Source organism: Martes martes (assembly GCF_963455335.1).
Source record: "Martes martes genome assembly, chromosome: 1".
NCBI classification, from domain to species: Eukaryota; Metazoa; Chordata; class Mammalia; order Carnivora; family Mustelidae; genus Martes; species Martes martes.
The window spans coordinates 18,108,845-18,123,323 of record NC_137888.1 but is presented as its reverse complement, the minus strand read 5'-3'; the positions used below and the strand labels follow the sequence as shown (position 1 = coordinate 18,123,323).

The 14,479-nt window shown below is 41.7% G+C and overlaps 1 protein-coding gene across 7 annotated transcripts in view; it reads right to left on the bottom strand.

The window, feature by feature from the left end:
* Window positions 1–14,479, bottom strand: part of APP (amyloid beta precursor protein) — a 275,938-nt gene that overhangs the window by 13,024 nt on the left and 248,435 nt on the right. For 4 of the 7 annotated variants that reach the window (XM_080809147.1, XM_080809149.1, XM_080809151.1 and 1 more), the window contains 2 exons: window positions 6,449–6,502; window positions 121–221 (listed from right to left, as the gene is read on the bottom strand). In XM_080809147.1, coding sequence (XP_080665273.1) covers window positions 121–221; window positions 6,449–6,502 — 155 coding nt within the window. The remainder of the gene's footprint in view (window positions 1–120; window positions 222–6,448; window positions 6,503–14,479) is intronic. The other 3 variants (XM_080809148.1, XM_080809150.1, XM_080809153.1) reach the window with 1 other exon arrangement.

The window sequence follows — 14,479 nt, the reverse complement described above, 5'->3', positions numbered from 1 at the left end:
TGCTTTATTCCTGTTTTAATCCTTTCCCTCACTGGCTTTCCGGCACAGCACGGACAAGCGTCAACAGGTCATCTGGCGACACAAACCGAGAGGCAGGAAGAGGTAAATCATTTTACGTACCAATTTTTGATGATGAACTTCATATCCCGAGTCATGTCGGAACTCGGCGTCCATCTTCACCTCAGAGATCTCTTCCGTCTTGATGTTTGTCAACCCGGAACCTGCGATAATCCACAAGCATCACGCCGTCATTAAAGGACGCACGACACTCAATTCATTTTCTCTGTAAACATGAACACTGTAACACAAAGGCTACCAAAACATCCTTTCTACGTCTGGAGTGAGGGGAAGCAGATTTTAATGACTTTCTTCAAGAAAACTGACACCCTGTATTTAAACCCTTAACCACTACCTATTTCAAGCAAAAAAAAAATTTAAAGATTAAAGAAATCCAAAGGTAAAGTTTCTACTGCCTTTAAACACATGTTATATATATAAAATATATAAACATAAAATTACAAAATATAAATTTTGTATAAAAATATATAAATATATATATTTTACATACATACATATATATATGTGTGTGTGTGTGTGTGTGTGTGTGTGTGTGTATATATATATATATATATTTTTTTTTTTTTTTAATGGGGGAAACCCAGAAGTTAAATGCTAGTTGGGAAGTTGGCAAGGATGTGTTCCCAGAATATACTGGTTTGTTTTAGGGGCTTATTGTTTAGCCTGTTCTATGTCTTTTCCCATGTGTTCTCAGTCTTCTGGAAAAAATAATAAAAGTCTTTAAAAAATGAGTACTAATTACCTGGTGGAATCAAACTGCTACTTTAGGGCTTCATTCCAATTACAAATAAATTATGTTCATGTATCTATGCAGTGAAGCATTGTAAAAATCATATTATTTATTTAGTTTGGTGACTTAGTTATAGATACAGAATATAATTGGTTCATCTGCTGAATAAAGACTTGCAGTACATAATTTTAGAAAATGTTTCTGTGGGACTAAGAATTTATAACTTACTAACTCTTCCTTCTCTATAAATTGCTACATGATTCTTACACTAATTGTTACAATAAGTTTCATTTTCCAAATATCGATTTGAAGCTACAAAACAAAACACAAAGCCATTTTTCAAACAGAAAAATGAAAGCACCAAATAGAAATAATCAGTTTCCATGCTGTAGCATTTAAATATCCAAAGTTATAATTTCAGGACGAGAAAGACTTTTTTAAAAAAATATTTAAACTTCATTTTTTCAGTGTTCCAAGAAAGCCTTTAAAAATCACGTCCTCTACGGTAACGTCACCCAAAGGGCAAACCGTCAGGTTCTGCGTGAATGGAGAAAAATCTATCCGTTTGCCTCCATTTCGGACAGCTCTGCCTACAAGAATGACGGTCTTCCTTACACCAAGCTCCAATCAGTTCCCCCAAGGCATCTACGCTTGGAACCTATTCAACGCAGAACAAGCAGAAATTTCCCTTCTGCCTTTTAGCCTTGAACAGACCGGACACCTGAGGAAAGGCATCGTGCTCCTGGTGGTCCTTGCTCTGACTACATGTCACCAGGTCCTTCAGCTCCCACAGGACCTCATTTCTTGCTTTTTATCTTGTCACTCCTACAGTCTTATCCACAGGTGCCGTGAAACTTGTCACACACCTTGCTGAAACTGAAAAGCACAACGTCCACAGCACACCATGTGCCAATCTAACAGCACAGCTCACACAAAAAGGAGGATAATTTGACAAGACCGTGGGCACCCCTGCCGGTTGTGACAGATCCCTGACTCCTTGTCCAAACGTTCACAAAGCTTCCATTTAATAACTCGTCTGAAAACAGAGCCGAGATCAACATCAATCTACACCTGGCCTGTAGACTGTCACCTTATCTTCTCTGCTGTCCGTCTGGCGGAACTAGTCTCTTCTCCCCATCTTTCCAGTTCTCCTGCCCTGCAGAGGTCCTCAAAGACCATGGAGAGTGGTTCTACCATTTCACCCTCCAGTTCTCCTAGCCTACAATCTGTCTGGGTCACAAGGACTTGGACATGGTAGAGAGGTGTCGTAGATTTAAAATATATCCACAAATCTGTTACTGCTCCTCCTTTCCACAGGTGGGACTGAATTCCATTCTCTTGAGCGTGGACTGGATGGAGTGCCTTGCTTCTAATGAACAGACGAAAGAGAAAGTGATCGTGGGTGAATCCTCGGTCTAGGTCAAAAAAGGTCTGCAGCTTCCTTCGTACTCTCTTTCTCAGATCATGGTCTGAAAAAGCCATGTCACGAGGACACTCAAGCAGCCCTACAAAAAGTTTCCCATAATGAGATATGGCAGTGTCCTGCCAACCGCCATGTGAGTGGGCCATCTTGGGAACAGACCCACCACAGTCAAGCTTCAACTTCAAATGGCTACAGCTCTAGAGGATGTCTGGATTGCAACCTCCTGAGAGGCCCGGAGCCAGGAGCACTCAGCTAATCCATGCCCGACGTCCTGATAATTGTAAGAAAATAGATGTTTGTTGTTTTAAGCCGCTAAGTTATGGAATTATTTGTTGCATTAGCAACAGAAAATTAGTACAAGGAGCTAGTGCTTTCTTTTTTCATCTTGATCTACCTGGGGCTCTAATTCCTCCTTGTAGAAGATCACTCTCTAATACAGACACAAAGTGGGATAGTTTCCCTTTCTTTCTCATCTTATACCATCCCTCAACCCCTGACCTGTCCCGAGAGCTATGGGGCTCTCTGTTCTTTATTTTCTTGCATTGAAATCATTTGCATTTTCTCATGATTTTCAACTCATTCTAACCTCTAATCTTCCTGACACTATGCTTATTGGGCTGGGATACTAACGTTCTGTTATGCCTCACTGGCTATGTATTTTTAGCTTCCCATAGGCCCTTTTAAATCTGAGACAGGGGTATAACCACAGTAATTTATTTACAGATCACCCTTTTGCTGTCATCAGGATCTAGCAATGCAACAGTTAAAATTATATTTCTGAGACATTAAGAAAAGTCTCTTTAATAGTCTTTTAGTTTTATGCGACCAACAATTACCTCAAAAAACCAGGAGCTCTCTACTCAAAACTGTAAAAGCCCACATTACTTCTGAAAGGAGAGTGAAAATACTTTTGGTACTCAAACCAAAATTCAACTTCATGTAAGAAGTCAGAACAACGCTAATTAATTGTAGCTCAATAGTCTACGAGACTTTCAGCAGAAAGAGACCTTTCTAGTTCATTTTTGTATAGCATGGGCAATCACTTAGTGAAAAGACTTTCTATACATTAAGCAAATCTCACTAAAAGGGAAGAAAAATTACTAAGCTTGCACAGAGGGAAACATAACGGTAATAAGCTCACATTGCATGTGATGAAATGTGATATGTAGATTTAAATACCTCATAGGGACCTTTGCTTAAGGGTATCAGAGGCCTTTCTAAGCCCTGGTGTGACTCTAGGTCTCTCTGTCACGGTAAGTGAGCAGAATCTGTTGTTCATTTGAGGGCGGAAGGAGGCACGTCCCTCATGAAACCTTTCACATGGCTTGGGGTCAAGGACTTGGGTCTCCTTCGTGAGGACTGGAGAAGGTGCTAATAAATTATAGTGGAAGGAGTAGCTTTCCTCTCCCCATGAAGAGCTTGCTAATGTATTTTCCTTCTTTATTCTGGTCCAATGGTGTAACTTGACCTTCAGAGCCCATTTCTCCCTGGAACGAAGCCAGAGGAGTACTTGAAATGGCCACTGAGCCCAGAAATCACCACTGATAACATGCTTTCCATACCTGACACTACATTCTAAAAGTGACCTGCCCTGGGTTTTCAGATACGAAAGACAAAGAGAAGTCACCTTCCTCCGCCATGATTACACACAAACCCTTTCTTTATTTGTGTCAGACTGACAGCAGCAATTATTTAGCAACGATGCCATCAACTGAATGACACGCTACGACAATCCTGGGAAGGTTCTCTAGGTTTGGGAAGTCTAACGATATACACTGAACTCAAGGACGCAGTTTCCCACCCTGTGATGTTGGAAGAACCCAAACTAATGTTAACAAGCACAGCAGCAGGGAATTGGTCCAAATGCTGGAGGGACAGACTGTAAGCAGAGAGAGAGCACGAGGCCTCACTACCCATCCAGCAAACAGAGCTACTCGTAAACTAGCATCTTCCTCACTTCGGATCTGATCTTTCTTTCTTACCTATGGCCCTTCTTTTATTGGGGAAGCCCTAGCCTTACCCAGTACAAGAAAGAGGGCGGAGTCTAGGACACCCTCATCTCTGAATCCCTTCCCTCTTCTTTACCAGGGGATGGGACTCAAACCTTCTGAAAGCTTTCCCGAAGCTGAACTCCAGCACGCCTCGGTTAACCCCCGGTGAGTGCCTCGTCTGCTCGCATCACAGATGCCCTGGTTTGCACCTTACGTGGGCCCCCGTTCCCCTGCCTCTCTAATTCCATCTCCTCTTTTAGAAATGCCAAGTGTGTTCCTTCTGTTACATTTCAAGCTCCTGAGAACAGGGACTTTATCATTTCGTTGCTTTCCACCCACCACAGCATTTAATGTATTGATCTTTGTGAAATACCAAAATGAAATACTGCTGTTGCTAAAACATTGTTACGGTTGTAATAAAGACTTCAGATGGCTTCTTCCCCAGACAGAACACCTCTAACTACTTTCTAGCTCTTCCCTTAAAACCGACTGTTTCAGAGAAATGTATGGAAGTTATTTTCACGTCAGATTTTCTTAAAAGAGGGGGGGAAAATCAACTTTGGTGGTATCAACCTCCCCTCCCCCATATTTCAATTAGAACACATTGGCCTAGGGGGCCCAATGGAGGAACTTTATAAAATTGGTTGAAAGAGTGCTTCTAATTCACTTTTTATTCTTGTAGATGAAAAGCATCTCTTCCTTAAAAATAAAATAGAGACTGCCACAAAAATTGGCCCAAGGCAAACGACCATCCTGAGGGGGGTCTTACCTGGTTAGAATGGACCGACCCTCAGCCTAGAACTCCACCCTTGAACTCCACCGACCCTCAGCCTAGAACTCCACCCTTGAACTCCACCGGGAGCAGAGAACCAACCTGGGTGTCAATGGCAGGCTCTTAAAATTCACTTGCATGACAATGGCAGTAAGGAAGACATTAGGAGAGCCCGAACTCTGTCTGACTTACTATCATTTAAATTCCTCTGAAAAGCCCTAAAGGCAGAGATTCATAAAATGAGCGAGAGCAGCTGTCAAGACGGTCACGCCACTCTCCCAGCCGCCCTGTGAACAACCACACGGAGGCATGAAGATGTCCCAAGGCGGATTCGGAGCTCTCATCTAGAACTGTGTCTGGGGACAGAAGTGATTCGAGCTGGCAATGGCAGTGCGAGGGGTCGGGTCTGTTCTTGGCGTGCTATGGACTGTACCCGAACCAGGGACCTCCGTGTGTTAACATCCTCCAACAAGGGGAACTCCCTGGTCCTTGACTCTTGCACAGAGCCATTACAGGGATAAGGAAGAAAATAAATACGGGAAGGTATGCATTGTTTGTGGAGTTAAATCTAGAATACACAGCTGTCTCACAACTCAGTAACTACCACCTTTGATTCACAGATAACAAGGGGTACTATTCGTTGGGCAGAGTTGTGCACAAGGTCAAAAACCAGGCTTGGGTGTGTTTCTGTTTTGGTGTGACACTGATTTTTAAAACAGTTTGAGATACAGGCTGAATATAGAACAAAGGGTAAACGTGCGTTTCTTTTAATGCTGGAGAAACTGTTAAAAAAAAAGTGTCTATTTCAGTGTTAATGGAAATTTTAAGTGGTATAAAAAAGAAAAGACTTGTATACAAAACTATGCACATACATTCTTTCTGTCGTTTCAGTTACTCATGGAGAGTAAGTCCATACAACCCATGAGAGAGAAAATGTAAATACTTCTGGGCTCTAGAGGTAGTCCCATTTTGATAAATTTAGGGTCACATCTATGTGAGAAACTGACTGGAGTTTGAGCCCAATTCAGTCAGAAGAGGACCTGACTGCACACCAAGGAAGGAAGGATGAGATGCTCAAAGCAGAAACCACTTTGTCACCAGAGAGAGTGTGCATCTGTGTGGTTTTCCATTTTTGAGGACAGAGAGATCTAGATAGTCTTCTCCAGTTAAAAAAAGGAAAAACAAACAAACAAACAAACCCTTAAGTTGGAAGGGCTCTTTCATTATTTGAAAAGGAAAGCTCAGAAAGAAAAAGAGATTTCTTCAATAGGAAATTGGAAAATAAAGTGTAAGGAGAAGCCAAGGGAATGTCTGAGAAGTCTGGTTTCCACGGTCATTTCAAATCCTCTCTCTCGGTATCTGCAGTTGAGGGAGGCTCATAAGGAGGAGCGGGGACGGCGGGGGCTCGAGTGCAAGCATAAGACGCCGGGAGGCAGAAGGGAACCGCGTTGTACCTGGTCGGGTGGTCAGTCCTCGGTCGGCAGCAGGGCGGGCGTCAACGGGCTCAACTGGGCACAGGAAGCGAGAGATGCGGAAAGCAAACGAGACAAATCGAGATGGTGAGTTGTGGCTCCTGGACACGGAGCAGGGAAAAGCACGGGAAACACGTAAGTTAGAGGAAAGCAGCGGCTGGGAAAGAACCACAGGGAGTTTATCCCGAGTTTCAGGGAACGGGAGCGGGACCACTTCAGACGCCTTACCGCTATCCACGGGCCAACCCCACTGCTTACGTTTCTGATAAAAACACTTGCAGGATATGCAGCGACATCAGAGAAGACGGGTTGGGGAGTGTGGATTTCCTTCTCACCCAGTTTAGGGATGGTTTCTTGACTTTTGATTAGAAATAAAATACAATATACCCAGCCCCAGCAGAAAATCGTGAAGACACCTCCTTCGACAACTGTCCGATTTTCTCTTATTTTACAGTTAATTAACTACAAAAGGACTCCATTAAATCCCCAGGGGAAATGCAAATATGGATTTGTCGGGAGAGGAACGTCTCACCACATAATCTGCCACTCAGTGCACCCGATTTGCTCCCATTTTGAGGGTAAAAGAAGTAAACCAGAGAGTCAACCTTTCTCATCTTAAAGGCTGGTTACTATTTTAATAGATGACATACAGTTGTGGTGTGTGAAACGTGAGTACTCCCTTTTGTATTTTTCGGCTTCCGCAATTTTTCCTTTGTGCGAGTCCTGGGCTGGAACCAAAGGAAGTGTGCCGGTGGCACCATGGTGCCCGCCGTCGCCTACCATGAGCTGGCCTCTGCAAAGTGCTTCCGAGTCTCAGAAAGCATTAACTTGAACTTAGACTGGTCTTTGAAGAAAGGGGCACGGGAGCGAAACAAAGCTTTAAGGAGTAATAAACAGACAAAGGGGCAAATGAAGCCGAGGGAGGGGAAAAGCCCCTTGGGTAAAGCCTGGAAAATAGGAGGTAAGAAGGTAAGGAAAGGTGAGCAAAGACGTCCACGGGAAGGTAAGGCGAGCTCGACGGGCTGGCTTCGGGATGAGCATTTTCGGGAAGACCGTCCGGCTTACTGATGCTCACAGCCTGGCCTTCCGAGGTGGGATTACACACCCAGATCCATCCTGAATGTCACATGTTGGCAGAACAGTGAAGAAGAAGAGAGCGGCAGGAAGTCAAGCCTTCAAATTATGAAAAAAAAAAAATCAGGTTTCTGAGAATATGAAGACATGTGGACGAGTCCAAAGAGCAACGTGGCTTGGGCCTTTGGCATGCAGAGTGGCAGCACGGTGGGGGGAAGGGAGAAGGCCTCCCAACCCAACACTGGCACCGGCACCCGCACCACAAGCAACTTCGGGTGACTGTCCACCTCTGAGGCTGTTTTTCACAGCCTCTTCTCATCGTATTGAGAAACAAAATTTTAAAACCTGTTTCGGAAACACTCCAATACTATGAAACTGTGTTTATTCAACCTTCCCTAACGACTCTTGCTGAGAGAATGTCTAATTTCTAGTACTTTCCTGGTACCATAGGTTAAGACAACCTTCTGCGACTCACAAATATATTTGAATGGCACGGATTCTCTGTCTTGTACCTTTTTTCCCATCTGCCACAGTATTTAGCGAGGGGCTTTACAGAGTTCCCGGAGGGGTTGCTGTATTTTTGAGGACTTCCTCACAACAGCTCTGCTGGTGCTTCAGCTGAAGAGAAGAGCACGTCCAAGCAGCACACTCACAGAGCAAGAGAGGAACTCGAAGTGGGGATCCTGTTCATCAGTGGCTAAGTCATCCGAAACTGTCTTTGACTCACGAGGGAATCAGCTGTTAATCTGTGGTTTAAATACAGGCTGAAGAGCTGCCCGACGGTCCCAGGGTCCACTTAAATGCCACCACTGATTGACTCTGTGATCTTGGGCGAGACACATTCTTTCCAATCCTCAGTTTCGTCATAAGTAAATAGGGTTTTCTCAGGGCTCATATGTGCACATATATACATTAAAACCTTATAAATGATAAAGCACTATTCCACAATTCCTTAAAGAAATGCAGAAAAAGCAGCAAATGTATGGACCAAAAAAAGAAAAAAGTCTGAAAGATATTACCACAAAAGCTAACATTAGTTATTTCTGGGTGAGGAGATTGTTTCTAGAAGCTTCTCTGCCTTTTTCCCCCATGTGCGTGCATTATTTGAAAACCGTAATAAAATCTTGTCTGTTTTTCAGAAGGTGAAACAATAGTTTATTGACTTAAACCGTAGCCTGCTTTAACTGTTTGAGGCTGATTCAGTATTAATTAATATTCAAAAAGTAAGTAACTCCTGTGTTCGGTGAGCAGACATCAATTTTTTAAGACAATTATGACATCGGTGCTAAAAATGCGCATATACATGGACAAGACAAAGTGGTGCGTTATTTCCCAGTCCAACAGATACTTTCTAATTTTCCAAATGAACTATTGCTCCCTGAACCAGAAGGTAACTTCAAGATAGTGTTCAGAACCTTTTACAGTAGCTGCTTAGTAAATTAAAAATATGAAAGCAGTCATTTAAAACTCAAGCAGAAATGTGTTATTCCCAGGTCTTCAGTAGCTTTGAATCACACCTTCTCCTAAGTGAAGTCACATTCTGGGGCTTCTGAGTTTGTTCTGCTGCTCCTTGTAACAGACCAGTTCTGAGCTGAACGCTGCCTAGCACAGGCTGCCACCAGGCCAAAGGAAATGGAGGAAATCAGCAGGAAAACACTTCTACACAGACAGAAAACAGGCCTGGAAATGACATGTTTTTCAATTTTAGCACTTGCTTATATATTTATTTATATTTATTTTTTTAAAAAGATTTTATTTATTTGAGAGTGAGAGAGAGAGAGAACTCAAGTGGGGAGGGCCAGAGGGAGAGGGAGAGGGAGAAGCAGACTCCCTGCTGAGTAGGGTGCCCAACATGGGGCTTGATCCTGGGACTCCAGGAGCATGACCCGAGCTGAAGGCAGGCGCTTAGCTGACTGAGCCACCCAGGCAACCCCCATTTATTTTTTAAAAAGATTTTTAAAATTTATTTATTTGAGAGAGAGAGTGTGTGTGCAAGCAGGGGGAGGGGCAGGAGGATGAGAGGGGGAAAGAATCTCAAGCAGACTCCTCACTGAGCATGGAGCCTGACATGGGGGTCGATCTCATGACCCTGAGATCACCACCTGAGCCGAAACCAAGAGCTGGATGCTTAACCGACTGAGCCACCCACGTGCCCCTCAATTTCAGCATTTAAGAGATTTTATCATTGCTTCGTTATTACACTAATTAGAAATATATCAGTGGGCAAGTGCACGTTGCAATTACAAATATACAGTCTCAGAAGACCTGTTGTGCCTCTTACAGAATCTTACAGTGTTTCATGTATGTATTCTATACAAGAAAGCTGACTGTTGGCCACTCTGTGGCTGGCCTGCGCAGGCAATCGTGACAAGGCAGAACAAACACAGATGCCTTTAGCCAGACGCCTTCATGATCCACGAGAACAACAGTTTGATAAGTAACAGCTTCACTGTGGGTTACTCAGTTAAGTTCTGTGGATCTGAAAAAAACCACAGAAAAATCCCTCAAGGCAAACTGTAGCTGGCCAAAGAGCCTAAGAGTCAGAAAACTGTGATATGTTTCATTTTTCAATATAAATTAGAAGAAGGCCTAGGTGTCTGACCCTCTCTCTGGACTTGATTGACTGTTCTTAAGAAAAAGCAATAAACTGGTGGTAAGCGTCTGAAACTCTGACTATAAGGACTGCATGAACAATGAAAGGAAATCCTTTGAGAATTTTAGGTATTTTCAGGGGCTCTGTGTGTAAGCACATGTCTGAGACATTCACAAGGAACAAGGCCCTGAGGAAGGGGAAAAAGGGAGGAGATGGGGAGGGCAGACGGGGGGATATTTTAGGACTGTGTCATTATATGTCTCGTTATAGTCATTAATTTTTAAGGATATACTGTTTGGACCATAGGGTGATTCTCCCTGGGAGCAGCTGGTAAAACCTCTCTAATGAGATCCTGATTCTATGGAAAGAACAAATGAATGGACAAATGAATGGAAGGAAGGACGGACGGAGGGAAGGAAGGAAGGAAAAAAAGACAGAAAACACAGGAAGGAAGGAAGGAAGGAAGGAAGGAAGGAAGGAAAAAAGAAAACACAGGAAGGAAGGAAGACGGAAGGAAAATGAAAGGAAAGAAAAGAAAGAAAGAAAAAGCTACACTAAATATTTACTTTGTTTGTTGTAGATACTTTGCCAAGAGCTTTGCCTGCCATCTCATTTAAAGCTCATACCTTATCTCTGAATTAGGAATTATTATTACCTTTGTTTTACAGACTAGGAAATAGCCACAGAGGCTCTCTAAGTTGCCCACCACACCCAGCAGTGCGGAATTTAAACTCTGATGATCCATACCATTCAGGAGTCTGGGGTAGCTTTTGTTCTGTGGGATGGTGGGGATGGGGAGCAAGGATGTTAGATGCCGTGCACAGGGCATTCCCACACGAATAAAAATAGCCTCGAATCCTCTACAAGTTCCTAAATTCCTGCTGGACATTCATTTATCTATGATTATGTGGGTCTAGAGCATAACTCAGTTCAATATACAAACACAAAGCATTTTTTGCATAGTTCTTACTATAACCTGGATATGCTAAGAGTTCATCACCGGGTAAAATGGGGGAAGACTGTTTTCATCACAGCCTTCCCAAGAGTTCTCCACTATGTCAGGAACTCATCCACGGTTGCTCATAGAACCTGAATCTCGGAATCAGCCCTGTGTCAGTCTGCATTTGTATCTGTCACATCCACACGGGACAAACACATGATCCCGCCACTGTTTCCACTGGCCGTCAAGCCCGAACATTTATGCCTTGAAACACTTGTTACATATTACATCCATTATATTGATTTTTCCCCTGAAACAGTGTCAGTCCATTTTATTTTAAGATTCACTGTTAAGGAGGCTTTTCAAAATGTCATAAAAGGAGTGTTGGATCTGATAACACCAAGAACCAGAATTCAAGCTCTGAGATCCTCAATATTCTTGCCTTATAATACTCTCATGTAAGATTTTGTTATTTATCAACGACAGGTCTTTATTTAACAAGAATATCAGTTCTTCTGATGAGGCTTGGGCGATGTGAGTGGCTGTGTCCTGGACAAGGATCTAGGGCACTCAATCAAGGACTTTGCCCAAGTGGGCATCCTGGCAGCACCCAATGGCCTGCAGTGTGGGTCTATGCGCACGACCACAGACAGTCTCCTAGGACCAATGGCGACAGGCCACTCTCAGAGTCTACTTCTGAGGGGAGGTGTTTTAAGTCCACTGCTGTTTGGGGGTATCTCCAAAGTCTATTGTTCTTAGCCTTCCAAAAACTGACCACTTTGGAGAAATCTAGTAATTAACCCAGCTTTCCTTCTTCGGGTTATCTGGCAAGTGCTAGGGGGAGAATCCCTGCTTGCCTCCTAATCTGGACCAAGACTTCTTTCTTATTTGATTTGGGAGGATTGTCAATGGTTGCAGAAGACCAGGAAAACAGTGAGTATGTTGACAGTGGCATCAAGGTTTGGATTTTAGGAAGCAGGGTGGGTAAAATAGTTCGTCCCTCTATTTCTCCTTAAAAAGAACAACGAATATCCTTGCACTTCTTTCCCTAAACAGAGTGGGTCAGTTTGCCTACTATTTAAAAATTTTAATATAAGCCAAATGTTCACTAGAATGCATATACTTTTAAATGGAAACCGCATATATGCATATGACCACATATATAGACCTATGAAGTCAGGATGAAATGCTTGGAGCACAGAAAGGAAGAGTTATTTAACTGTTGGTGTTATTTATACTACAAATATGATACATGCAAAGTTAAATTTACCTCATTAAAGATACCAAGGAAATGTGTGTTCATATTAAGCAGTTAAGCTCTCAATATCTGATAGAGTGAGAAAGTAAAGAGAAAATGTGAAATTCAGGAAATGCAACACCTTCTCGAATAATATACATTTTTTGCTATTCTTTATGGTGTTATGTGGCACCAAGATCATTGCATTTCACTGTATTCATTAAATTAGAAGAAGCTAACATAAACAGGGCTGAGTGTCTTCACTGTTGTTGTTCTTACAAAAACTCCGTATAGCCCACATTTGTATAGGATTCACAACATTTAAGAGAAATATCAAGTATTATGTCAAACATACACAGTAATTTCTATAAATCAGTTTTTACTCTAATGTAGCTTACTTTGGCTTTCTAAATCTTTCCATAAACTTTACCATTTTACAATTTCTAGTTTCTATTATTTTTGTGTGCATGTGATCATAAAAATTTAGGTAGGCTCCGAAATAGGTTTTATCCTACTTTTCTAAAATCAACAAGTAATGGAAACTATTAAATGGGAACATTTTATTTATAGAAACTATTTCAAATATGTGAAAAGGTCTTCGATTATGAGAAAGTGAGAGGAAGTTCCTTGTAAATTATAATTTTAGAATCACTGCAGTTGAATAAATTCTCAAAGACAGGGTAATTTTTAACAAAGAACAGTCTAATCTACATATTTAAATTTTTTTTTTCCAGAAAAAGCTATGAGTTGGACATAAATGACAAACATTTAATAGTATTTGGCATAGAGGGCATTAAGGGTTATAATTTTCTATCAAAGAAGTTTGTCAGACTTAAGTCAGATGTGGGACCTATTTCTCCCTGAATTAAACAGCTCAGTATGCTAAAGGAAAGGAGGAAATCTAGTGTACACTTAAACTTACAAATGAGACTGGACATTTTCCACAAAGAATTTTCATTAGTGACAGAATGATGAGGATTTTAAAAGGCCAAAATATATCCACCTATTAAAAAAAAGGCACAGTCAGCACTCTGTTATTAATAAATTTAATAAGGAAGTTACCCTTGTAACTGAAGTTCTTCAATTTTTAGAAGTCTTTAAATTTTTTCCTCTGTGTCAGAATTATTTTTATAAATGGTAAAGTCTTCATTACTTTTGATATAAATGACGCTGGCTTTTCGTAGCTGGTATTACCACTATGAGGTGCCCTTTTTCAAATTAATGAAACAAATTTGGAGTGATTCCTCACATGGAGACTGTTCATAGAAAGATTTTCTTTTTTTTAAGATTTTATTTATTTATTTGAGAGAGAGAGAAAGAGAGAGAGAGAGAGTAAGAGAGAGCATGAGAAGGGGTTGGGTCAGAGGGAGAAGCAGACTCCCTGCCGAGCAGGGAGCCTGATGCAGGATTCTAGGACTCCAGGATCATGACCTGAGCAGCTGAAGGCAGTCGCTTAACCAACTGAGCCACCCAGGCGCCCCCACAGAAAGATTTTCTGTAATGGTTCCTTAAAAAAAAACTTCTGTAGTACACTTAGAGTCTGATACTGAGTCTAAATTTAATCTGAGGCATACACTGACAGCATTTTGAGGTCTCCCTACTGTAGTCCTATTACAATTATTACCACCATCCAAACTTGCCACTTTAACAAAGACACTCACAGGTAAAATCTGGTGTTCTTAAAAAAAGTGCTATTGGTGTTCAGAAATCAAGGTGTTCCCGTGTTTGAAACTGTATACTTCTGAAAATGTACAAATGTTTATGGAATAAAAAGAATTAAAAGATGTTCTCTCATGAAGAGCTATTGTTTAGAAGTTTCTGCTAAGAAATCCCTGTGAAAGAAAGTACATCCGCCAATGTGCAAATTTGTTGACAGAGAAAATCTCGGAGCTATCGTAGGAAAAATCATGTAGATTGATACACTTCTTCATTTTGACAGCTGCCTTCAATTTAACTTTCTAAACACAAAGTTGTTTAAATTTTCAGCAAAATTACATTTTATTTGTAGGTGGTTCTTTATCGTTGCCTTTAACAGTCAATGCAATCTGAAATCTAATGCACTAGGTTATTTAACCAGCAAAGACTATTTTGCTACTTTCCAAATCCCCGTTTCTGCAGGGCCCACGAAAACTTCTTCCCCTGGGGAGAAAAATTTACATAATTTCATCC